Source organism: Marmota flaviventris, chromosome 19 (genome assembly GCF_047511675.1).
Source record: "Marmota flaviventris isolate mMarFla1 chromosome 19, mMarFla1.hap1, whole genome shotgun sequence".
NCBI lineage: Eukaryota > Metazoa > Chordata > Mammalia > Rodentia > Sciuridae > Marmota > Marmota flaviventris.
In genome coordinates, this window is record NC_092516.1 from 19383569 (window position 1) to 19408509 (window position 24941).

The 24941-nt window shown below is 53.5% G+C and overlaps 1 protein-coding gene across 2 annotated transcripts in view; it reads right to left on the bottom strand.

The window, feature by feature from the left end:
- Nucleotides 1-24941, bottom strand: part of Nsmce1 (NSE1 homolog, SMC5-SMC6 complex component) — a 29054-nt gene that overhangs the window by 1093 nt on the left and 3020 nt on the right. For both annotated transcript variants that reach the window (XM_027948654.2, XM_071605774.1), the window contains exons 2-6: nt 22016-22162; nt 5779-5900; nt 5514-5591; nt 4351-4497; nt 427-543 (exon numbers count right to left, since the gene is read on the bottom strand). In XM_027948654.2, the coding sequence (XP_027804455.1) occupies nt 427-543; nt 4351-4497; nt 5514-5591; nt 5779-5900; nt 22016-22151 (600 nt within the window). In that variant the 5' untranslated portion in view covers nt 22152-22162. The remainder of the gene's footprint in view (nt 1-426; nt 544-4350; nt 4498-5513; nt 5592-5778; nt 5901-22015; nt 22163-24941) is intronic.

The following is a 24941-nucleotide window of genomic DNA, read 5'->3' on the forward strand; positions in this document are numbered from 1 at the left end:
CGTGGACAGACAGCAGGCGGCACCACAGACCGCACCGAGAACGATGCTGGAGGAGAGGGCAGGAAGCACTGACGTCCAGCCCAGATGGATGGCGGGACAGCCCTACAGCGCACACAGCAGGAACAGACAACTCAGAAAACGACGCTGACACAGAAAGACATTCGCCAAAAGCCTGCCAAGAGGCACCTGTCACCCAAGAATCATCACGGCCTTTCTGGAGAAAGAAACCTAAGCAGGAGCCCTTGGGCTAGGGCAAGGGACGGGGGAGGAGCTGTGTTCCCACGGGCAGCAGAGACGGCCACCACGCCCCGTCCAGGAGGCGGCCTCCCTCAGCTCCGGGCACTCCTGGGGGAGGAGGTCCAGCAGTGCCAGAGCCGGCACCAGGAGGACAGGAGGGCCTGGGGCGGGCCTGGGAGCCGCTGGTACCTGGATGAGGAGGCCGTGGCAGATGTCGCAGACCTTCACGGCGTCGGGGTACGTCTCCCGGATGTACTGCTCCATCTCCAGGATGGCCCGGCCGTGCAGCGTGAACTCCCCTTCTTTCTGCAGGGACAGAGGGGGTGGCGGCCACCTCAGCCAGGGCCTGCCTGGCTCAGTGCCTCTGTCCCTCTGCCGCCCCACAGCCTGCAGCCCAGGAAGACGCCAAGGTCAGACACCCATGGCCACGGCAGCTTTTCACCAGCCCAGCCGGCCAGTGTCAGCGGTGTCCCTTTGGACAGGAAAGGCAAACTGAGGCCAAGAACCCACAAGACAGTGGGAGTGCAGTCCCCGTGCTGTTGTGCTCAGACACGACTGCTCCGTCCGTACAGCAGCCCTGTGGCAAGGGTCTCGGCAGCCTCCGGCAGGGGAGGACAGGGCTGGGCAGGGGGACGCGTCTCCCCGGGATGGACACAGACAAGCCCTGCCAAGTACCTGCTGCCCCCACCCTCGCAGCAGCACCCGCCTCACTCTCTGAAAGCAGGACCGCTTTAGGGACATCTGGCCTCACTCCCAGCCGCGTCACTTTACAAATGGAGCTGGAAGGAATCCAGGCCTCAAGCACGATGGCAGCACCTCCAAAGAAGGCAGGCTGCCTGGGCACAATGACACAACACAGCCCGAGGACCCGGGAGAGCCACGGTGTGGCCAGCTCAGCATCAGCACAGGGAAGAGGCCAGGTCGAGGGAGCCCTGCAGGGTGGGCGAGGCGAGCCAGGGGTGGGCGCTGCAGGGGGCTGGCTCTTCAGCCTGAGCACGAGGGCAGCCCTGGGTGGGCAGAGCCTCAGGGAGGGCCTGTGCCCCAGCGACAGGCGGCTGCAGATGGCAGGAGGGGGCAGCAGAGGATGACGGCATTGCAGGTGGGTGTTTGAGCAGAAGAGCCTGTGACTGAAGAGGCCTGGGGGTCAGTCAGCAGCTCCCCCACAGCTGGAGGGGAATAGCGCCCCTGTCCACCCCGCAGCAGCCCTACCCAGCCTCCTAGGGCTGCCCTCCATGCTCAGGCTGAAGAGCCCAGTCCCTACCGAGCCCGTCCCCCAGTCTTGAGGCTCAGACAGGCCCCCCCCCACCACAGGGCCTTTGCACAGGCTGGCAAGGTGCCCCCCAGGGAACTCCAGCGGCTGCAGCACTGGTGTCACTCCTCAGTTGAGGGCCAGTTCCAGATAGAGCTGTCAGAGAAACCCTATTCCCCTTCCACCTGTCACTACTTCAGTGAGGGGATCAGCGAGCGTCTCTGGGGTCCTCGCCAGTCAGTCCCCTGAGCACCATGGCCAGGTCTGGTTTTGCTCACTCCTGGCACCTAGCACCTGGGTGGGGCCAGCACTGGGCACCCCATGAGGAGCACCTGCAGAAAGTTCAGTGAGCTCGCTTGGACCCCAGGAGCCACGTCCGAGGTCCCGGACATGAACTGAAGCCAACTCGGAGCCCGGAGCAGTTACTCAACACCGCCCCGATGTGGTGGACCAGCACCGCCTCCTCACGCCTCCCCGCAGTGCCCGGGGGCCAGTGGGGGGGGGTAAAGGGGTTACCCCAACCCTCCAGAGAAGACTGAACCCCAAGTGACCTCCCTGGTCTCAGAACACCTCAAGACGGGGGGCTCCGAGGGCTCAGAGACGCAGCCGGTCTATGGGCCAAGCTCACCCCCAGGGCCTCCTCCCAGGGCTCCCCCTGCTCCAGACGCCTGCTCAACAGCCCGGCTGCTGCGGCCTCCACACAGGACAGCACTCTCCCGGCACTGGACAGACCTCCCGTCACCAAGGATAAAGTGTCCCTGGAGAGACGCCCCCCACAGGAGGACTGCAGTCAGCGCGGGCCAGGCTACTCCTGGGGGGAGTCCCGGTTCTGAGGCTGAGGATCAGGCTGTGAAGCGCGGTCCCTCTGACCAACGTGGCCCCTTGAAGGCCCCTCAGCCATCCCCCACAGAACCCCAGGCCCCTGGCCAGGCCGTCCAAGTGACAGCACAGGCCCAGAGGCGGCAGAGGAACCTGGAGGGTCCTTACAAGCCCGTCCATCCCCGGGGTCTGGAGCTTTCTTCGCAGGCCAGACAGTGAACAGGCAGAGCCCCACCTGGAGTGTCCAGTGCCAGGCTGACGAGAAGGTTAGAGATGCCAGGGCCAGGGTGCCAGGGCTGGGGGGGCATCGGGGCCAAGGCCCCACCTGGAAGCTCACAGAACTCCCCGCCTGCCCTCCCCAGCTCGGAGCCACCCCAAAGAAGGCAGCAGAGCACCCCACTCAACGGGGGAAGGCACAGGAAGGGCAGGAGCGCGGTCCAGAGTGCGGCCCCAGCGCCTCTGCTCCCGCCCACAGGCTGCCAGGCGACAGGCCAGGCCAGGGCAGAGCTGCACACAGCCGGCGGGCACCTGCCTACCAGGTTTTGTGCGTTTTAAACAAAGTCTGTGCCTCTGGAACTTCACCACCTGTCCCGCCGCCCACTCAGCAGCAGTTCCTGAGTGTCTGCAGTGCATTCTGCAACAGCGGGAACGAGGGCGCCTAGCCCTAGCCCTGCCCCTACAGTGCTTGACCAGAAAAGAAACCACACCAGACACAACCGCTGGTCACAAGCCAGCCACCCGCGACAATCTCTGATTGCCAAATCCACCCCGAGAGGAAGGACGACTGTGACACAGCGCTGCACCCGCCAGGCCAGGCCTGAACACGGCCACTGTTGGCAGAGTGCCAGCGCAACCAGCCAGAGCTGCAGCCGCGAGCACTCTCACGAGCCTGTCCCGGCAGCAGGACTCTCGGGGCCACGCACAGGACGTGCCCAGCAGACCCAGACACTCTCCAGGAACCCTCAGCCCTGCCCTCGACCCCTGGGGCCTCCCCTGCCCTGTTCTCCAGAGGCACCAGAGAGATGGAATCAGCTCGGACTGCGAGGGGTGGCCACTCCCCACGAAGAAGTGAGGCACTCGGACGGGCCAGGCGGCTCTGTGGGAAGGAACTGGAGGACTGCGGAGGCCACGGCAGCCTCCAGCCACAGTTCCCACCAGACAGGAAGCGGGGGCTGCGTGGGCTCAGCCCCCCAGACGCGGGGCAGGCCCTTCGCGGCAGAGCTGTGGAAACTGGCCACTGAGCCCCTCGGTTGACCTGGGAAACGGTGCTGCCTTCCTAGAAAAAGAGCTGACACGTGGGCCAGCTCTCCCCAGGGGGCCTCGTTACCAAGCCTCGTCCTCTCCCACGTGTCCAGTCACCTCCAAAAGCGTGCCCGCACTTCCTCTCCGCTCCCTCAGAGCTACCGTCTTCAATAAAAGCACCAAGAGCCCCGGCCCTGCACACGCCAATGCTGACACTAACGGGACCCTGCACCTGCTCCCAGCACCACGCCCTTTATTCTTGCCCCTCCTCCTCATTGTTCCTGCTTAAGCCTCGCTCTTGCCTCCCAGGAGGGGACTGTGCCACACCAGTCACAAGTGGTAAAGTAAGTCACCTGGACCAGAGGTCAGGCCCAGGTCAGACGCCACAACTGTGCTCACACCTGCTGCCCTACCCACCTCACTGTCCCCGCTGACCTACCCACCTCAGTGTCCCTGACCCACCCACCTCAGTGTCCCTGCCCTACCCACCTCACTGTCCCCGCTGACCTACCCACCTCACCATCCCCGCTGACCTACCCACTTCACTGTCCATGGACCAGAAACTCAAATGAACCCTGGAGCCCAAACCCTGGGTGCAGTTCCCAGCTCCACCACTTCCGGCTGTGGCATCAAGAGAACATGAGGGGCCCGAGTCCCCCCCACAGGGCCCCCGAGGGCATTAGAGCAACAAGGGTCCCAAAAGGGCCTGGCTCTACAGACATCAGCTGGACACAAATATGGTTTTAAAGAAGAAACCGTCATTTAGTCTAGAAAGTGCCCAGGTGGGAGGCCACGGGCAGTACCTCGATCAGCCACTTGCTCTGCACAAACTTCTGCAGCACGTGCTCCGCCTCCTTCTTCCTCATCTTCTTGCCTTTCAGTTGATCAACCAGGTTCAAGATGTTTGTAGAAGATGCAAAACCAGTTTCCGAGTCAATAATCAGCTCCAGCTGGAAGAGAGCCCAGGCACCTCAGTCATCGATTCAATTGGAAGAACAACTCTCAATTCTGGAAGGACAACCGCTCCGTCCCTGCCACCTGCACACAGCCCTCAGAAAGGCAGTTCCATAATATCCAAAGCCAGAAGCAGGTTCAGTCCTGCGGACTCAGGGCCACTCCTGTAACCATCCCAAATCAATGATCTCCGTGTCCAGAAACCCAGAAGGGTCGCCTCCTTCTCACGCCCCACCCACCTCCCTGAAGGAGAAAAGGCAGGAAAGGAGCGAGAGCTGAATGGGGCAGCGCCTCTCCTCACTGAAGGTGTGTGGGCAGGAAAGGCAGGAGAGTGGGCCACGGCTGGCCAGGGCGAGAGGCCACGCAGACTCAGGGCCAGGCAAGCACTGTGAAACTCCTGCACACAACAGGACAGAAGCCAACAGGAATGTGGCTTCTCACGCACGCAGCTGAGTCCTAGAGCCTGGCTCTCCACTACGGCCGCCAGCAAACCCCCCGGTCTGTAAAGGACTGGCTCAGGCCCCGTCCTCAGAGAGTCGGACTCCACAGAGCTGGAGGGAGGCTGATTGTGGCCTTGTTCACCTCCCCAGTGACCGCCATGGTTGGAGGCTGAGAACCACTGGCTCAGCCAGGTGCCCATCCAGGCGGGTGACTAGAGGGCTGAGCCAGCAGCTCCGCGGCCTGGAGAATGTCGCCTCTCAAGTGTGGCTGTGCAGGTGGCTCCGTGGGCACCTGGTTACCAGGCAAATTCAGGTTTGTCAGTGTGAGTGGACCAGGGGTCTAGAGTCCCCACCAAGCCCCCGGGTGCAGGTGCTGCCATCCCTGGACAGCACCCAGATGGCAGCACTTGTCACTCCCGCAAGGCCCTGCTCATGCAGGCCAGCGCTTCCTTCCCAGGCAGCTGCAGTGGCCTGTGGTGTCCCCCGAGTGACCCTCAAAGACTGTCGTCCCCTTTCTAGAGGTGGAGACAGAGTTTCCCATGAGCAGCACAGGCAACGGAGCCTCTACTTACAGCCTTCCTAAACAGATCAAGTTCATTCTCTGCAAAATCTGTGGCCATTTTTGAAATCGAAGTTGTAGCAAGATTGACCTAAAAAATAAGTCAGCACGATGATCAGGCTGTGCCCTTCACCTGAGGGGCGACGTGTGTCGGTTCTCCCCGTGTCCCTCCCCCTGAGCCCCGTCAAGCAGGGAGCTCCCCACCGCCCAGGGGAAGCAGCCTGTCCAGCTGTTCCAGCTCCTCGCAGCGCCACCAGAGGGCACCGCCTTGCACTTACCAGGGCGTAAATGGGTCTCCCGTCATCTTCAGTGACTCCTTTCTTGATCTCGATATACAAGGACTCCAAGACACTGTTGATGTTGTTGATGAAGTCCTCCAGCTTCTCGACGGTGGCACTGCCTGGGAATCAACACGCAAGTGGTGGAGGGCTTCATCAAAATGTGTGGCCAGTCTCTGCCATTCCATGGCACCTGAACACACAGGCGGCCCAGCAGACAAGAGCGGAGGCCCCGCCCTGCGGGGTGGACGCCCACACCTTGCGGTTTCTGTCTTCTGGAGTACTCAGATAAGCAGAGGCTGGACGGGGGCTGCAGGGAGGCAGAAGGGCCTGGAGGGGGTATCTGAGACCTCCACAACTGCTGGGGTCTTCCTGTCTCTGCTCACGGCCAACAGCTGTGTCCCCCTCACAGTCCCCTGATCCCAATTACTGACCCAATGCACACCTTCAAGACATTGCTCAGTGTGTGCAGAGCCTGCAGTGAGCTCCCACTGCACACAGCATCATGTTCAGATCGTCACCGTGTCCCCACACAAAGCCTGTGTCCCTGCACATTCTCACACGCATGGTAGGCACCTCCTTATCCCTTTGTCCCCTCCTTCAACATCCAAACGTGCACAGAGCACTTGCAGGCCAGGCCTGAGCTGCGTCCTGGGGGTGCAACCGTAAAGAGCAGCTGCCAAGTGAGGAGAAGGCTTGCTGGGTGCCTGTTCTAGACACCTCTCACGCAGTGACCGATGGGTCCCACCAGCCCTTCCAGGTAGGCCTTGGCACCTCCTGAGTACAGGTGACGAGGCTGAGATGGAGACAGGAGTCCAGAGTCACACCACCAGGCCCGTGGAGCCAGCAGTGAGCGCAGAGAGTCTGGACCCAGCCCTGACCTGCCCACTCCTCTGCCTGCAGGAGCAAGAGCCAGAGGGGCCCACGCGCCTGAGAAGGGGGTACCCAGCGCCCAGTACGAGGGGGATGGACATCCATCAGCTGGAGAGGAAGGACAGGGAGGCTGCGGTGGGCCACGAGACAGGTGCCCTTCCTCCTGCAGGCAGAAGGCTGCTTTAAGACTGGCAGCAGAGGAGGGGGCTGGCCAGCTCTGTCGTGGAGTCCCCCTTGGCGCAGGGCTCCCTGTCACACTGGGTGCATTACTGAATGCGATACTGTTTTCATGTATTAAAGCCATTTAAAAAGATCTGTGTGTAAAGATCCTCTGAAAACCACCGCAGGACAAAGCAGACAATGTCTCCCATTCCCATCACAACAGGGACCGCCAACACAGCAGCACTGCGGGCAGCCGTGACTGGGCCACCATGGGCGAGGGTCTGCAATGGGGGTCCTCACAGGGACCCTGAGCGCTGTCCGTATCTGGCTTCTTACAGAGAGAAGGGGTTTCTGAGCTACCTACGTACCTAAAATGAATTAAGTTTAAAAAATAAAAGACCATCTTGGTGGCAGAGGGCACGGCCGCATAGAGGAGTGGACCAGCCCAGGCCCAGGCACCCCAGCAGGGGGGCCGACCTTCTAGGACTGCAGCTCCCAACCGGAGTTCACCTGCCCCACCCAGCACAGTTGCTAAGCCTTGATTTTGTTTTGCTGTTTTTGTTTTCAAGGTGGGACGTGGATGTGGCAAAGTTGAGCAGGAAGCATGAGGACGCCCCCTGGCCCCACAGCTGGACCCTGCTGGGACGGAGGCACACGCCGCGCCTCCCACCTCCTGCCTCCCTCGCGCGCCTTGCTTTCTGGCTCCTTCCTGTGGGCTGCCCTCCCCTCCAGCGCCCATTCCTGCTCCTCATCACAAGCCACGCAAATGGCTCTTTGTCCAGGAAGTGGCTCTTCTGTCCAGGTCACAGTGCCCAGCCGTTCCTTGGAGCAGCCTTCCACACAGCTTCCGCCCCCGGTGAGCAGAAGGCCACAGAACGCCCAGCTCTGGAAACTCAGGTGCGAGGCAGCCAGGCATTCATGACCCACCTAGACTGGGCACAAGGCAGGGAGCACCCGTGTCCACTCAGTATGACACAGTGGCAAATCCTGAGTGGCAATTCACATTTTCCACCCAAGAGGTCCCTCCGGGGTGTCGGGCAGAAGGTGTGCTCCGTGGGCAGATTAGAGGCACCTAAGGCACTGGGCTTTCCGCGTCCGCGTGCGCGTGCAGAGGAGCCGCAGCCCTCGCCCCTGCCCTCCGCCTCTGGCTCACGACCAGCCCCAGGTCTGCCACATGAAGGTTCTTCCTGCATCTTCATTAGAGAGAGAAGAAACGGCAGCTCCGGGCTGGGCTCTGCACAAGGCCCGCAGCAGCGCAGAGGCCCCCTTCCTCCATCTCCAGCCCCTCCTTCCACGCCAGCCCTGCAGCCCACCGTGTCCTCCTCAGCTGGCGACCCGTGGAGGCTCTTCACACAGGCCCTGGTGCCCCACACTGCCCCTTGACCCCGCCCAGGCACAAACTCCTCCACGCAGCCCCCAGCCCCTCACCTGGATGGCTTTCTGGTGGCGACCCTGGCAGCCTGCACTGTGGGCAGCATCAGAGCCGTGGCACAGCCTGCTCTTGCCCTCCCTCTGTGGGCCCTCAGCCTCCTCCTGTCCAGGGCCTTCCTGCCCAGACCAGCTGCGGTCAGCTCTGCCCTCCCCTGGTGGCAAGCACCTCCTCATCACAGGCACTCCAGGTCCCCCGTGTCAGCGTCCCCCACGGCGGTCAGGTGGCAATATCCAGGTGCCTGACAGCCAGCTCCCACCCTGACAAACCCGGCTGCTTTTCTTGGGTTTGTTTTGAACTCTCCCCCACCCGTGGGCTGGGAGAGCAATCCCCAGCGCCCACACCCGGGACCCAGAAAGCTGGAGCTGAGAAGTGCAGAGCCAGCATCAGCCAGGAGTGGGCTCCGAATCGGTTCACCCTGAGCAAGGGACAAAGTGCTGCCTGGAGCTGCTTCCAGCCTCAAAGCTACAGAGGAAAGAGATGTCACTATGCTTCCTGTCCATCCTCAGCCCGTCACCCAGGTGCCAATCAGCCCTACTTCCTTTGCCCAATAGCCTCCCCCAGCAAATTCCTTTCTAAGTTGGCAGAATTGGGGTCTCTTGCTGTGAGCAAGATCCCTGGCATGCCCACAAATGTCAAGGCCACACCAGGTCGGCACTGCCCAACCTCCAGTCTCTAGACCAGCCAATGTCCCCTAATTGGCCCCCACTGCTTCCCTGTCCCTGGAGGCCTTGGTGGAGAAGCTACAGGGTACAGATCTGCAAGGACACACAGGGCTAACGGCATCTGGCCCTGATATCCTATGAGTCCATGGAGATGTCAAGTGCATGAGACAAAGACAACGTCACGTGACCGGGGTAACTGCTTCCAGTCCTAGAAGGACTTTGAGGGATTTAAGAGAATTAATTAGTAACACTGCTCCTCTCTTCAGAATCCCAAATCAAAACACACACATAAAAGTGCACACACACACAAGTGCACACACACCCAGGCTTCAGGAAGTACCAAAATACCTAGCGTCCTGCAGGTCCAGCTGAGGAGAGAAGAGCACTGCGTCTCTCTTCTCAGGGAGCAGACACCCAAACTAGGGCAGCCAGCACTGGGCCTGAGCCAAGCACGGGGTCTGTGCAGCTGGGGTATCACCTGGAGGGCAGCAGCACCAGGCTAGAGCGGGCAGGCCTGCAGCACGGGACGGGACGTGCCCCGCCTCGCCGCGGGCCAGGTGTTACTCATTAGCTCGGCACATTTCACCAGCTGGTTCCAGTAACCCCAGCTGGGAGACGGAAAGCAGGGGGGCAGCAGCGAGGTCAGACGCCCGAGGGCTTCAGAAGGAGGAGGCAGCACTCGACGGGAGACTTGCCAGAAACCAGGCCCAGTGATGTCCTCTTCCCCTGGGTCCAGCCTAGAGCCCTGGGTCAGACCCCCATGTGGTCGGCACACACCAGCAGAGGGGGAGCTGAGGACAGGAAAGGGCCCAGGAGAGGACAGCGGCACTGGCCTGACCGGGAAATGCCTGGCAGTGGGCAGTGAACGCAGGGTCCAGGCAGCTGATGGGTGGCGCCAGCAGCGCCCTCCAGGAGGGGCACCGGCTCCGCTCACTCCGACACACTGCTTTTTCTGGCTACGAACATATCTTCTCCTTTCCTTTTAAAATTAAATCTTACTTTAACGTTACCAGTGAACCGCTCGTTAAAACAGGGCCCTGCTTCCCAGAGGCTTCTGCAGCCTAGGGCTCGCCGTCCACTCAGCAGGCATCAGGAGGCCGGCTGGCCTAACCTCCGACCCCAAAATGGCTCTGTTCTCAACCAGACACCAAAATGGAAAATGCTATTTTTAGGCAGAGAAAATAAGAGCAAATAATAAGCCCCAGGGGCCCGAACCGCGTGCAGGCCAACTTGGTGCTATGACAGCCCTCTCATCTGACTGGACAGGCGGGTGGCCCTGCTGAGTTCCACACTAAGGATGGAGCAAGCCAGATCCTACACGGGACTCAGGTGCTGGGCAGAACTGGCCCCAAGACGCAGAGCCCTGGCTTTGAGGAGAGGCTGGCGGGGGACTCTGGGCCCACTGAGCAGGCAAGGGTCCCACCCACTGGCACTTTTAGAGCACAGCTAGTGCACAGTGATAGGGGGCAGGGCTGGAGGGAAGGCCATTTCCTGTGTGGCAAATAATTGACGCACTGGCAAACCCTCCGTAGAAGCAGGCGCCTCACCACACGCGAGCACCGCCCTCACTCTCGGAGCAGACCCCCAGGGACACCAGCATGGCAGGTGGGGGGACAAGTGTCAGAGAAGTGAAGAACTCACCCAAGATCACAAGGCCACAAAGTAACAGTCCTGACCAGATGACTGGCCACTGGTTTAATGCAATGACAAAGACTTGGGCCCTCATTAAAAATAAAATCTTATTTAGATGAGCAATGATGCCGGAATTCCTGCAAAATGGTGAATCACTTCCAGGGTGTGAGCAGCAGGGGTACAGAGGAGAGCAGGTCAGCCATCGCTCTGACTGGGAGGTGGAGACAGGGCTCTCGGTACTGTTCTCTCTACTTTTCTCTATTTTCTATAGTACATACTTAAAAAAAAAAAAAAATCCTGGTGCCACCAGCCACATAAGCTGACTCCTGAGCCCTCAGGAATCAGTCAAAGGAGAGAAGGATGAGCACCGGGGGCCAGGTGGCCGTGCTCGGGCCCACAGCTCTGGAGGCGCGGACCTCCAGGCTGCTCTGTTGCAGAGGTAGCGCTCTGAGCTCCGAGCCCAGCACACAGACCATTATTTGAAAAATCAAGAGGTCATTTCAGTAGGAAAGTCCACTCTCTGCCGGCTGCAGCGGGGGCATGAACTTAATGCAGTACGCAGCAGGGCTCCTGCATCCTGGCGGCCTGGGTTGAGGGCCCCTAGGAGAGCACCCCTGGCATGGCTGGTGAAGGGACATACCTGCTGCTCTGAATGTAAACCCACCTGGGTGCCTTCCCCCAAGAGAGGGCTGCTGCCTGGTACTGCTGCCTGTTCTCAAGCCACCATTCATACATCGAAGGAAAGTTCTGAGTTATGACACGAATCAGCACAGAAAACGCAAATCGCCCTTGGCAGGACCTCACTGTGGACACTGCTGATACGCATTTTGCTGGAATCACACTCTGAAAACAGGAGGGCCAATATCCTTGAGTGGGTAGCAACTTTGATACCTTCTGTGATGCTCTGTCCCTGCCCCTGCTCACCCCTGAGCCTTCAAGGAGCTGATGAGAGGACTCCATAGGTGAAGGGTCGGAAGCTTCCTGGATGCCCCGACAGCTGAAAGCAGAGCAGCGCGGCTCCTCCTCAGATCCCAGTGGCGCCAAACTTGCTGAAATTAACAACCCCGCCACCGCCAGACAGAAAGCACAGTGAGCAGCCACAAATCCCACCCAAAGACAGGGCTGCTCTGCCCCCAGGTTCTCCAGGAGGCTTTTAGGAAACCTGGTGATTGGTTGTTTTTAACACAAGGAGTAGTTTTGAAAATGAGAAACACCCTAGGGCAAACCAGCCATGCCCTGGGCCAGACTCCAGTACCCCGCCTCACCAGCTTCCCAGTCCTGATTGGGCGGGCTCTGCTCTGAGGAGCTCCCTGGCCCCCAGGCAAGCGCGGCTGTTTCTCAGGCCGGAAGGTGAGCACCTCAAAGGACAGACTGGCCACGCTCCTTCCCTGGAGGGACTGACACACAGGCAGACGGCAAAGGCCAGATCACATAGAAACAGAACTCTGACCCACGATCCGCAGCACCAGCCTAGGAACCCACCATGGCTGCAGTGCCTGCTGGGAGGCCAGCTCCACACCCCAGGCCAGACCACAGGGAGTCAGACCACCACCTCCAGCAACCAGTCCAGGGAGCCCCACGAGAGCCCCGATAATAACTGGATGAATAACTCACCGTTTCCCTGTTCCCAGCCTAGGACCACCAGACAAAGGCAAATGCCCATCCCTAACCGGTCCCACAGGATGGCCACTGATCACCCACCTGCCTCCAGCGTCAGAGCAGCCCAAAGCCTTGCTTCCCTTAGGAGGCCTTCCCGATCTGCCGCCTGACTGTGTCACCACTGAAACACAGGAGTGCGCTGGCTCCCCGCTGGAGAAGGCTCAGGACGGTGGCCTCTGCTTGTCTTCAATCACCGTCTACATGCAGGACCCAGTTCAGGCCCGTTCCCAGGAGAGGCAGTGACCTGCAAGTGCAGCTGTGTGGTCCTGTCGGAGAGATGGCGCCAGCCTGCCACTTCCATGCCAGCCCCTGTACCCAGCCCTCTTCTGAGTCCCCACCTTGAGCCCAAAGTGTGCAACGCCTCCTCTGGTCTCTGGGTGTCCCCTCCATCTGTCCTCCGCAGGCAGCCTAAGCAGAGACAGATGCCAGCATCCCGCCTGCAAGCCACGGTGGCTCCCTGAGCCTTGCACACTGCTGCGAGACCTGCCCCAACTGCTCCCCCACAGGGTCCCTCTCCCACTGCCACAATGACCTTTTAGTCACTTTTGCCTGAGGTTCCCCCCATCTCAGCCCCTCTGCATGTGTCCTTCTGGGGTACAGGGTCTCCCTGGATCTGCAGGGCTGCTCCTGGTCACCAGGCACTCCCCACGGCACCTCCACAGGAGGCCCAGCAGCGGCCACACCCAGGCGCACTCCCCACACCACCAGGTGCCTTCTGCCAGCACTGGCCACCCCGCGCCCTCCCTGCTCTCCAGAGCCCTCACCCTCCACTCTGCTTTCTGCGATGAGGGCTCTGAGGCTGGGCTGCTGTCTTGGTCACCCTGACCTAGAGAACACCCAGGCACAGCCGAGGTCTGACATGCTCACCAACAGAGTCCCATGCTTGGGTCTTGAACGCCCCCCAAAGGTCCATTGCTGAAGGCCTGATCCCCAGAACGTGGGAGATGTGGTACCTGTAGGAGGTGGGGCTGGCAGAGCCAAGTCACCGGGGCCTTGGAGATATGGGACCCCCCATCTCCCATGCTTACAGGGCTTCCTAGACCCAAAGGATCCCGTCTCAGCACGTAACGACTGCCTGCTGTAAATTGGGCATTTAAAAAATTCGAGTCACAGATGTTACTCTTCATGTTCATTTTTTGCCACTTTTCAGTTGTGGTCCTGGATTTGATCCCGATTAACTAGAGAAGCAGCTGGCGCTGACAGTAGTGAGCTGTGTTCCTCGTGGCCAAAGGGGGAAATGAATGATGGAATCATGAAACACAAGGTGGTGTTATTTGGACGGAGATTCTAATCATTACTGAGTCTATCTTGGGAAGAGAAGGTGCTTATAAATGTGATGGCAGACCCAGTAAACTGCTCGTCACCAGCATCGTCACCACCACGACCACATACAGCCTGATGACGCTCACAGGCCTAAAATCATGCGAGGACACTGGAGCCAATGCAGGCAGGGGAGTGAGCATCTGTGTCCTGGGCAGAGCAGATGGAAGATCCCACAGAGACCAGAAAGATCTGCAGACGTCCATGTTCCGGTGACACTGTCCTCACCGACCTACTCTTGTGCACACGCACTTCAGGTGGCTGGGTTTGTTCAAACTTATTACACTCAATGGAAAAATTCCAGATCCTAATTTTTTTAATCTAAACTTTTGGATATGATACCTAATTTGTCTTTAGAACACTAGATAATTCAAAAAAGTCACTAAAATTAACATGAAATATAACAATACAGCAAAACCAGTCACAAAACATTGGAGCTGGAGACTATGGACCGGCACCTCACAGCAGGTGGCAACACGTCTTAAAAAGAAGAAATACCAACAGATGCTAAAACTAGTGGGTCAAGTTGGGAATGCAATACTTGACCTTGTCTCAAAATACCATCCTGCAAAACACTGACCCCAGAGAAAGAGCTTTGCAGTGGAGGATCCTGGCAAGCCCATCCTCCTCCGCATCACGCCCCGGGCAGGGAGAGCACACCACTCTGCAGGCTCCTAAGGCAAAGCCTGACTCTGATCAGGAGGAAGCATCGGACAAACCTAAGCTGAGGAGCACACCAGGGATCAGGCAAGGGGGCCCCCAAGAACTGGGCCAGGAGGCAGGAAGCAACACTTGTGGTAAGCCTGGCACCTGTGAACCACCTGGCTGGCACACCAAACCCTGAGAATTTCTGTTTCCTGGTTTGCAAGGTGAGGGAACTGGACCTGATGATTCCCACCACAAAATTCTGGCTGCCCAAGCTCTTCTATCAAAGAACAGAAGATCAGCTCCCAAACATCTTAAGGCAAATAACTCTGAGGGAGCTGTCACCAGTTGTGGGTTTTGGTGACTTTGTGCCTCTGCCCCTCAGTAAACACACATGATAAACGGAGTAGAGACTCCAATCAAGAGTGGGGCTCACAATTTGGAAAGCAGTATGGAGATTTCTTGGAAAGCTGGGAATGGAGCCACCATTTGACCCAGCTATTCCCCTTCTCGGTCTATTCCCTAAAGACCTAAAAAGAGCATGCTACAGGGACACTGCTACATCGATGTTCATAGCAGCACAATTCACAATAGCTAGACTGTGGAACCAACCTAGATGCCCTTCAATGGATGAATGGATAAAAAAAATGTGGCATTTATACACAATGGAGTATTACTCTGCATTAAAAAATGACAAAATCATAGAATTTACAGGGAAATGGATGGCATTAGAGCAGATTATGCTAAGTGAAGCTAGCCAATCCCTAAAAAACAAATGTCAAATGTCTTCTTTGATATAAGGAGAGTAGCTAAGAACAGAGTAGGGTCGAAGAGCATGAGAAGAAGATTAACATTAAACAGGGATGAGAGGTGGGAGGGAAAGGGAGAGAGAAGGGAAAATGCATGGAAATGGAAGGAGACCCTCAGAGGTATACAAAAGTACATACAAGAGGAAGTGAGGGGAAGGGGAAAAATAATACAAGGGGGACAAACGAATGTCAGTAAAGGGGGCAGAGAGAGAAGAGGGGAGGGGAGGGGAGGGGAGGGGAGGGGAGGGGAGGGGAGGGGGGATAGTAGAGGATAGGAAAGACAGCAGAATACAACAGACACTAGTATGGCAATATGTAAATCAATGGATGTGTAACTGATGTGATTCTGCAATCTGTATATGGGGTAAAAATGGGAGCTCATAACCCACTTGAATCAAATTGTGAAATATGATATATCAAGAACTATGTAATGTTTTGAACAGCCAACAATAAAAAAAAAAAAAAAAAAAGAGTGGGGCTCAGGCTTGAGGGCACACTCAAACCCCACACAGGGACACACCACACAGCTCACTGCAGGGACATTCTACCACAGAATGGGCAGGCCTGAGCACCTGCTCCCCGAGGGGCTTTGGACCCTGGGAAGGCCCCAGAGTCCAGGCTCTCCATGTCTCTTATTCTTACGAAACAGAACAGAAGGCACTTCCGGTAACTAATGTACCTACTGGCTCTCTTCTGAGCAGACTTCAGGAAGGTGCTTCTTGCAGGTGGCCTAGGTCAGGGCCTGCACAAAGCCATTTCCTGATAAGGCACCTGTCCTCCTGGAGTCCCATGCAGACAGCATAGGGTTTGACATTCTAGAATTATCCCATGTGGCTACTGAGCACTTAAAATGTGCCCTATCTAAATTCAGACATGATCTGAAGTATAAAATACACACTGGATTCCAAAGACATATTTTTTTAAATGTGAAATAATTCATCAGTAACCTTTTATGTTGATAATATATAGAAATAGTATTCTTTTGGAAATTCATTTCACCTGTTTCTTTTTACTGGAAACTTACCTACGTGGCTCACATTATATTTCTATCAGACAGTGCTGTCCACACCATAACTAGCCAGTGACAGTTCCTGCCTGCTTTACAGTTGGGGACTTGAAGCACCCATGTATGGGGGCTTGACCAACACTATACAGACACCAAGTAGCAGACTGAGTTTAAGCTCAGATTTTTCGGTTTTGTTGAGGTACAACTGACACAAAATAAACAGTCCACATTTAAAATGTACATTAAAGACTGACATATATACATGAAACCACACCACAGTCAAGATAACACATATATCTGTCACCAACCAAGTTTCCTTGGGCCTCTCTGTAACCCCTCTCTCCCACCTCCCTCCACCCTCCCTTACACCATCCCAGGCAATCGCTGAACTATTTTTTGTTCTGCAGCCTTATGTGTTGCCTAGAATTATACATAATGGGTTTCATATGGTATATGTTTTTTTTTTTTTCCTGGTTTCTTCCACTTAGCAAAACCACTTTGGGATTCTTTCACACGGTACCATGTAGCTTTTTATTGCTAAGTAGCACACCATTGTATGTACATACCATAATCCGTCATCTATTCACCCACTGATGGGCAACTAGTGTTTCTCTGGGGCCATTACAAGTAAACCTATTCTGAATATTTCTGTGTAAGACTTTGCATGCGCTGAGTGCAGTGGCGATTGCCTGTAATCCCAGCAGCGTGAGAAGCTGAGACAGGAGGATGGCGAGTTCAAAGCCAGGCTCAGCAACTTAGCAAGGCCCTAAGCAATTCAGCAAGACCCTGTTTCTAAATAAAATATAAAAGGGGGGTGGGGATGTGGCTCAGTGGTTAACTGCACCTGGATTCAATCCCAGTACCAAAAATTAAAAATAAAAAAGACTTTGCACAGACATGTATCTTCATTTCTCTGAGTAAATACCTAAGAGCGGAATGGCTGGAGCATATGAAACTGTCTGTTTCCCCAAATGGCTGTCACATTTTACACTCCTCACAGTGGTATATGGAAAGTTGAGTTCTTCCTTGTCCTTGCCAATTCTTAGTATTCAACTTCAACCCCTCTCACAGGTGCACAGCAGGGTCTCCCTCTGGGTTTGCACCCCCGATGCCTAATGCTGAGCATCTTTTCATGTGCTCACAGGCCACCTGTATAACTTACTAGAAGTGTCTCTTCAAATCTTCTGCCCATTTTTTATTGGGTTGCATGTTTTATTACTGAGTTTGGAGAGTTCTCCAGATTTTCTGCATGTAAGTCATTTATCAAATACAGAATTTGTAAAGGTTTTCTCCCAGTATTTTGCTTCTCTTTTCATCCGATAAACAGTATATTTTAAAGAACATGAGTTTTTACATCAAAATCTTATTTGTTCTTTTTTTAATTTTTTTTTTTTAGTGGTTGATAGACGTGTATTTCATTTATTTATATGTGGTGCTGAGAATCAAACCCAGTGCCCCCTACATGCCAGGCCAAGTGCGGTACTGCTGAGCCACCATCCCAGCCCCTATTTGTTCTTTTTTTTTACATTTTTTTTTTAGTTGTAGATGGACACAATACTTTTATTTATTTATTTTCATATGGTGCTGAGGATCAAATCCAGTGCCTCACACTTGTGAGGCAAGTACTCTGCCACTGAGCCACAACCCCAGCCCTCTAATTTTTTATGGATCATACTTTTGGTGCTGAGTCTAAGAAATCTTTGCCTAACCCCATGTCACAAAGACTCTTTCAGTTCTGAAAGAAGTTTCAGTTCTAGGTTTTACTTTTAGGCCTCTGGTTCATTCTGAGTTAATTTTTGTACAGGGGGTAAAGCATGGCTCAAATTCATTTTTTAAATCTGGAGATCCCATTACTCCAGCACCATCGTGGAAAAGACTATTTCCACTGACTCGCCTTCACACTTCTTCAAAAACTACGTGTGACCATTTCTAGACTCTGTATTTTGTTCTACTGACCTATGTGTCTCTTTGTACCACTGTCCCGTTGTTACGACGACAGGAGCTACCCGAGTCTTGAAATCAGTGGTGCCAGTCCTCCAAGCTTTCTGAATTGAATTCTTCATAATGACCCAATAAATAGATGTTGCCTGTCCTCCTGAGTCTTGTGAGTCATTCCAACAAATTATCAAACACAGGAGAGGGGCTGTGGAAACCCAAGCTTCACAGATTGTCAGCCACAAGAACAGATGGCCCAGGACTTGCCATCTGAAGTTGTGGCAATCTACAGACTGAGTCCTTTTAACTTGGGGACTCTGGTGCTAACTCTGGGTGGACAGTAAAATAAACTGCTGAATACTCAGCTGGTATCTGGAGAACGGGAGAAGTGGTGTCACAAAAGGTATCGTGTGTTTAAGGTCAAGAGGGAAAACTGCCTGCCTCTCAAGGGACCACTGTCCTTCACTGACTAACGTCCAGGATTTCATACGTTTGCCCACTTCTGGATTGTTTCAGGCGGGTAAGTACACTGGTCCCTGTATTCCCTCTGGGCCAAAAGTGGAAATCCTCAAGCCTGAGTCTTCTTACCCACTGCTCTCTAACTCCTGGGCCTGCTACCACCAAGGGCTTCTGCTGGAACCCTCTGACCCCCTTGTCTGTTGACTCAGGAGACCCAAGGAGAAACAAAAACTAGCAGATACATGAGGCTCTCACACAGCTTTGCTGGCTAAGGGGACACATGCACAGAAGCTAGCTGTGGCTCAAAACCAAAAGTCTCTAGGAATACAGGCCCTCAGCACCGTTCTGAAAGGTCAGACCCAAAGCTTTGCATTGGAACTTCAGAAAAGAATCTAAACTCTTCACTGGCCCGAAGAATCTGGGAATGTTTCCCCTGAAAGACAGGAAGAAGAGAGCCCCAACAAAACCCCAGAACAAGAAGCGCTTTGACAGCTGGACGCACCCCGGGCAATGGCACGTAGACGAGCCTGCAGGTTCAATCACTCCGCAGCCTCCCAGCTCTCCTAGAAGGGAGATGTTTTCCCATTTGATTTGAGGGGATTTTCCTGGGCGTCTCTTCACAACACAGGAGAGTCCTGCAATGAGACTGAGTCTGGGAAGTACTGACTTGATTTTAAATAGCTTCCTCTCATCATTACTTGTTTTAAAATCTCTCTAGTAACAAAAACACATGGGAATAAATATTTTTTGTTTGTCTTTAATGAGGAACAGGAGAAGACAGACTGTTGCTATGTCCTGCTCACCCCGCCATGACCACATTTGGGGCAGAGAAATCGAACATAAAGTGTGAAAAATACAGTAGCCCAGCCCTCACCTCCAATCCACGGTTTCACTTTCCACGGTCTTAGTCACCTGAGGTCAACCACAGTCTGGGTCAGTACAAACAACAGGTATCATGAGAAAGAGAAAGAGACGCTACGTTGACATAATTTTACTCAAGTGTACTGTTTTTTGTTTTGTTTTTGTTTTTTAATATTTATTTTTCAGTGTTTTGAGGGGAACACATTATCTTTATTTTATTTGTATGTGGTGCTGAGGATAGAACCCAGCGCCTCATGCTAGACGAGTGCTCTATCTCTTGAGCCCTAGCCCCAGCCCCTGGAGTGTACTGTTCAAGTTGCTGTCTTTATCATCAGTTGTCCATCACTACTGTCTGACTTATAAATTTTATCACAGGTATATGTATGTCAGTATAGGAGAAACCACACACACACACACACACAGTTCAGTACGACACCTAGTTTCCGGCATCCACCACTGTGGATCGTGCACCATATCCCCTGTTGATAAGGGGGAAACAAACCATAAATCAGTTCCTAGACACAGTCTATAGGACTTTCCTAAATTAGATCATAACTATTTTAAAGGTCAAGAAAAGGCAAAAACACTTTCATTCTGACTACTCAGGCCTCTGTGGCTCCTTGCACTGAACTGTGAAACTTCCCCATCGACAGTGAAGCTCACAAACGGACTTGTGTAAGAAACTAAAAGGGAGAGAAATGAATTGTCACAGAGATAAGAGTCAGTCTCATGCTATCTCTGGAGGACCGAGAGGCCCCTTTAAAGTCCTATTGTGCTTTTAAAGAGAAGGAGAAGCCAGATTGACAAGTATCATATTCCCTTTCAGTACAGAAGTCTCACATTTAAAATCCCTCCCCCCCACAGTTCAGACAGACACAGCATTCAGCACAGATCCTCACGGGACAGTTCTCACCTCAGCGTGGGTTATGCCTCTTCCTCCCTCAAGTTCCCCAAGAGGTCTGCACTGCCCCAGGAATTAAGCCACAGCCCACCACCTGGCTCCGGGCTCTCACAGCTTCACCTGCACTTGAGGAGCGTGCACTCCCTCCCTACAGGTCACAACTGCTCTTCAGGTCCCAAGGCATGTTTTTAGTGGGTCAACGACATCTGGGTACACACAAGTGAGCACAGCTACGCAGGGCTCCTTACTGCAGGACCCTCCAGGTCTCTCACGTGTTCCTGTGCACCGCTGAGCTCCAGGAGGCCCCCAGAGGGGCTCAGCAGGACCAGAGCTCGGGATAACACACCTTCCACCACCTCCTTACACTCCTCCTCCTTCTGCACAATTTGTAGGAACAGTCTCTGTGCCCGCCCACTCCTCTGTGCCCGCCGGCCCACTCCCCTGCTGACCCCGCACTGAGCAGCCACCTGGGACCCGCCTTCTGACTCCATCATGCTGCACCAACTCAGTTCTGGAAGCCTGGCGCCCTCTCCCACGGGCAGGGACCTGTGTGCTGTGCACCCCACACCCCAGCCCCCTTTTCTCACTCCTCCTGCCTTAACTCACCGCTGTTATTTTTCTACTTTTCTCTTGAAAAGGAGAGATGCAAAAAGACAAAAATGCAGAAGAAAGATCACTTAATTCTCACAAATCAGAAGTGGCAGCCATTAGACTGTGCTAGGATGGCACTTGTCCTCAAGTGTTCTTTTTAATAAAAGACACAACAGGATGAAGATTGAAGAGTCCTCCGACTTCCACTGCCCACTCACTCCCTCCTCTCACCAAAAGCAAGTGGCTCCCCAATGCCTGCTCACTCTCTCCAACGCCTTCTCACCCTCCCCAATGCCCGCTCACCCTCCCGGTCTCTGCTTCACTTCCCTTGTGGATGAATTCCAAAACAACAAAAATTATTTTGTACTTTACAAAAAAATGTAACAAATTGACAGCATACAATCAGTATAACTCTTCGACTTCCTTTTCAACAAGATCTACTCATACTGACACTCAGCCAGATCTTGCATTTGTTTGGTTGTTTTGTTTTGGTGCTGGGATTGAACCCAGGGGTGCTTCACAGTCCTTCTGCAACTTCGCCAGCCCTTTGTTTTTAATTGTTCATTTTGAGATAGGATCTCACTAAGGCGCTTAGTCCCTCACCAAGTTGCTGAGTCTGGCCTTGAACCTGTTATCCTCCTGCCTCAGCCTTCCGAACAGCTGGCTGAGATCTGCCAATATTGATTCTACTGATCCCTCAGGATCCACCCTGATGGTTGACTGCTCTCTCCAGGTCCTGAGAACATGAACCAAGCCCTGACTCCAGGGCGCCACACGTTCCCACCGACTCCTCCCAGTGACCCACTGAGAAGGTGTGCTCCCAGCTGGCACAGGGCAAGGACGGCACTCGTTTCAGGTCTTATTGGGTGTAAGGCTGTGCCCGCTGCCTGTGCTACGCTGCCCTCTTGCTAAAGAGAGCACTGAGGTCTTTCCCGTGGTGCTCTGTACGCATCACCTCTCCTGGCGCTCTGAACCACCCTACGAGCTGCATAGAATTACTATCCCCATTTAAGAGTCCAGGAAACTGAGGCCGAGCACATGCTGGTGCCTTGGTGTGAACCACGACTTTACGGCTTCAGAGTCCAAAAGTTCTCCTCTGTTGGGCTGAATGTCAGATTGACTTGGGGGGCTGGGGAGAAGTGGGTGAGGAGATAGAGAGACAGCTGATGGAAGAGACCTGAATGCTCTCGGCAGACTTGCTGGCAACTCGTCACCTGGCATTATACCAGTATCATCAGTCCCAACTGACACACAACCAGGACGTGCTGGGAACAGGGAGGCGGCACTTACTGTCATGGACCCTGTAGCAGTGCTTCTGCAAGCGCCTGACGTCCCACTCTTCCAGCACACCGTGAGTCATGAGCAGCTGCAGGAAGCGTCGATGGACATCGGTCATGACGCCCATTCTCTTCCCGCTTCCCTGCATGTGTGGAGGAGCTGGAAAGAAACAAACGAAACCCAGTCACCCTAAGCACACCACAAGCACTGTCCTGGTTTGTATTAATTCATGTTAATATAACTTCACTATGGTTTTAAAAATCAAGTTTTGCATGCCAACTACTACACAAGGGGCAGAGGCTGGGTCCTAAGGTGGGGAGCAGGCAGGGACTCTGGAGCCAGAGGCCTGGGTTCACAGCCGGCTCCGCCACTTATTAGGTGTGTGCAGTTAGGCCATTTAGAGTCTCCCCGGGCTTCTGTTCCAATCTACAAAGTGGGAATCATGACAGAAATAGCCGCCAAAGAACTGCTACAAAGACTCAATGAGTTCATACATGTAACAGTCTGGGAACACAGTACGCACTAAATCACTGCGAGCCATTTTTACTATTAGATAATTCTGAATCTGACCCTTGGCTCAGCCACTAACCAGATTTATGGCCTTGGAGAAACTTAGCAGAAGCCTTGTTTTCTTCCTATAAAATTATAATAACATTCATTGCTTAGAAAACTGCTAGTAAACACTTAATAAAAGTTAGCTTCCTTTTCCTCTCCACAAACCTCCAATAAATCACCTGTCATGGTCGGGCTGTGGGCTATTCTTAACATCCCTGCTCGCCAATAAAATGGGCTTTTCACAAACCACAGAGAACAAATGACACAAGGCCCGATCCAAACACCTGCTCCCACCACAAAGAGGCAGCACAGTGCAGGGACCAAGAGCAAGGACTTGGAACCAGACAGGCAGCCCTGGGACCTGGGTTGTGTATTCAAATGCAGATTCCAGGGCCCAGTCCTGGAGGGTGCAACTGCAGTGGAACTCAAAATTCTAAGGTGCTAACAGTCACCTTGGGTGAGACCATGACTCAGGACAAGAGATCCGCTGTGACTTCAGGGAATCGACAGCACAGAGACATTTTCAGCTAAGTGCCCAGTGTCCCTAAGGCTAAGTCTACTCAGCTATAAAGCAGGGAGTAGAGTTAAGTACTTTCAAGGCATAAGATGAGGTTCAAGAGGGAGGTGACCAGCAAAGGCTTGCCAAGAATCTGGCACGTGACAGATACACAAAAATGCTGCATCATCAGCTGGACCTCCAGCCCAGGTCCAGCGTCTCTGCCTGCCTGCCTGCCTGCCAGATGGCTTCCAGAATACCTCACCAGCATCTCCGCCTCAAATGAACTGGACCATCCTTTCCTCACAGCACCTCAGCCCCTCTCCCCGCTGAGTCTCTCTGTCAATCATCTGACCTGGAAGGTCCCAGCCACGCAGCCCTAGAGACCACTGACCTCAACTCAGACTCCTGTCCTCCTTTCCCCCAGCCTCAGAACCCAGCAGTCCTCAGGTGCATCACCCACCAAGAGGGTCAGGAGCCTTCGTCCACCTGTTCTGATTTCATGAGTTCAGCACCTTCTGGCTTGCAGGGCACACGGGGATTCGATGTGCCAGGCCAGGGGACTTGGGCTTTTATCCTGGAAACTGCGGAACTGAGGCCTTCCAGACTAAGGGTCTTCAAGGAGGAAGACGACTGAGCCACACTGTGGAGGTGGACTAGCGGGGAAGACACAGAGTCCAGTAAGCAACCTACCCAACACATCCAGCAAGCAGGGACGAGGGTATCAATGAAGTTTGACAGAGGGGACAAAGGATAGGAATCATGATCACAACCATGACATCACCATCAAATCCAAACAGGATGAATTCTAAAATATCTAGCGAAGCACATCCTAGTAAAAGTACAGAAGAACAAAGATTAAAAACAACCAAAGAGTAGGCAAGGTTACTTTCAAAAGAGCAACAAGGAGACTTGACAACTGACTTCACAACAGTAAAAATGGAGTGTGTCACATCTTCACTGTTCTGGGAGGGTGTGTCCTTCAACAGACCATTTGATACCCAGCTAAAGACTGAGGGTGAAATAAAAACATCTCCAAATAACAAAAATAAATAAATAAAAAGGAAGAGTAAGTGAGACCCTCCCTACGGGAAATGCCAAAGTACAAATTTCAGGAAGAAAGGGATAAAAAGTAAAAAGAGGATTTGAGATCTTTTTAAATTAAGATAAATGAAAATAATATCATATAAATTGGGAGGTAACTGGCCACTAGAATTTCTGTTCTAACATCCTTATGATGATTGTGAGAAGAATCAAAACACTTATGAATTGTACACTTGCATTTTACAATTTCTAGCATAACTATTTTAAAAACCAGAAGTAGCATACATTTTCAAAATTAGGAGAAAAATATAATTAATCCTAAGGAATACAACAAAGGAGTAAAGAACAGAGAACAGGCATACATAATAACCATAAAAAATAGATGATATAAATCCAATTAGATTAGTAATCACAATGAACAAAAATCAACTACATATTCTGATTTAAAGAAAAGGACCATCAGACCAATTTAAAAACTTTTAAAGTTAATAATAAACAAAATCTAGCTATATATTACAAGCTACTTGCAAAATGTAAGAATGCTGAAAAACCAAAGGCAAAACAGTCGAGAAAGATATACTCTGCAAACTGACAGAGTTGGTGTGATTTTTAAGATGAGACAAAATCAATTTAAAGGTAAAAAAAGATTACTAGCGATAAAGAAGGTCATCACAAAGTGATAAAAAGTTTCATCAAGAAGATATAACAATCTAAAACGTTTAGGCAGTTAATAACAGAGAATCAAAAACACCCTAGATAAAATTGTCCAACTACAAAGCTAAACTCAGAAGTGCACAGTGGGAGATGTCAACACAGCCTTGGATTAAAGTGGACAGAACAACC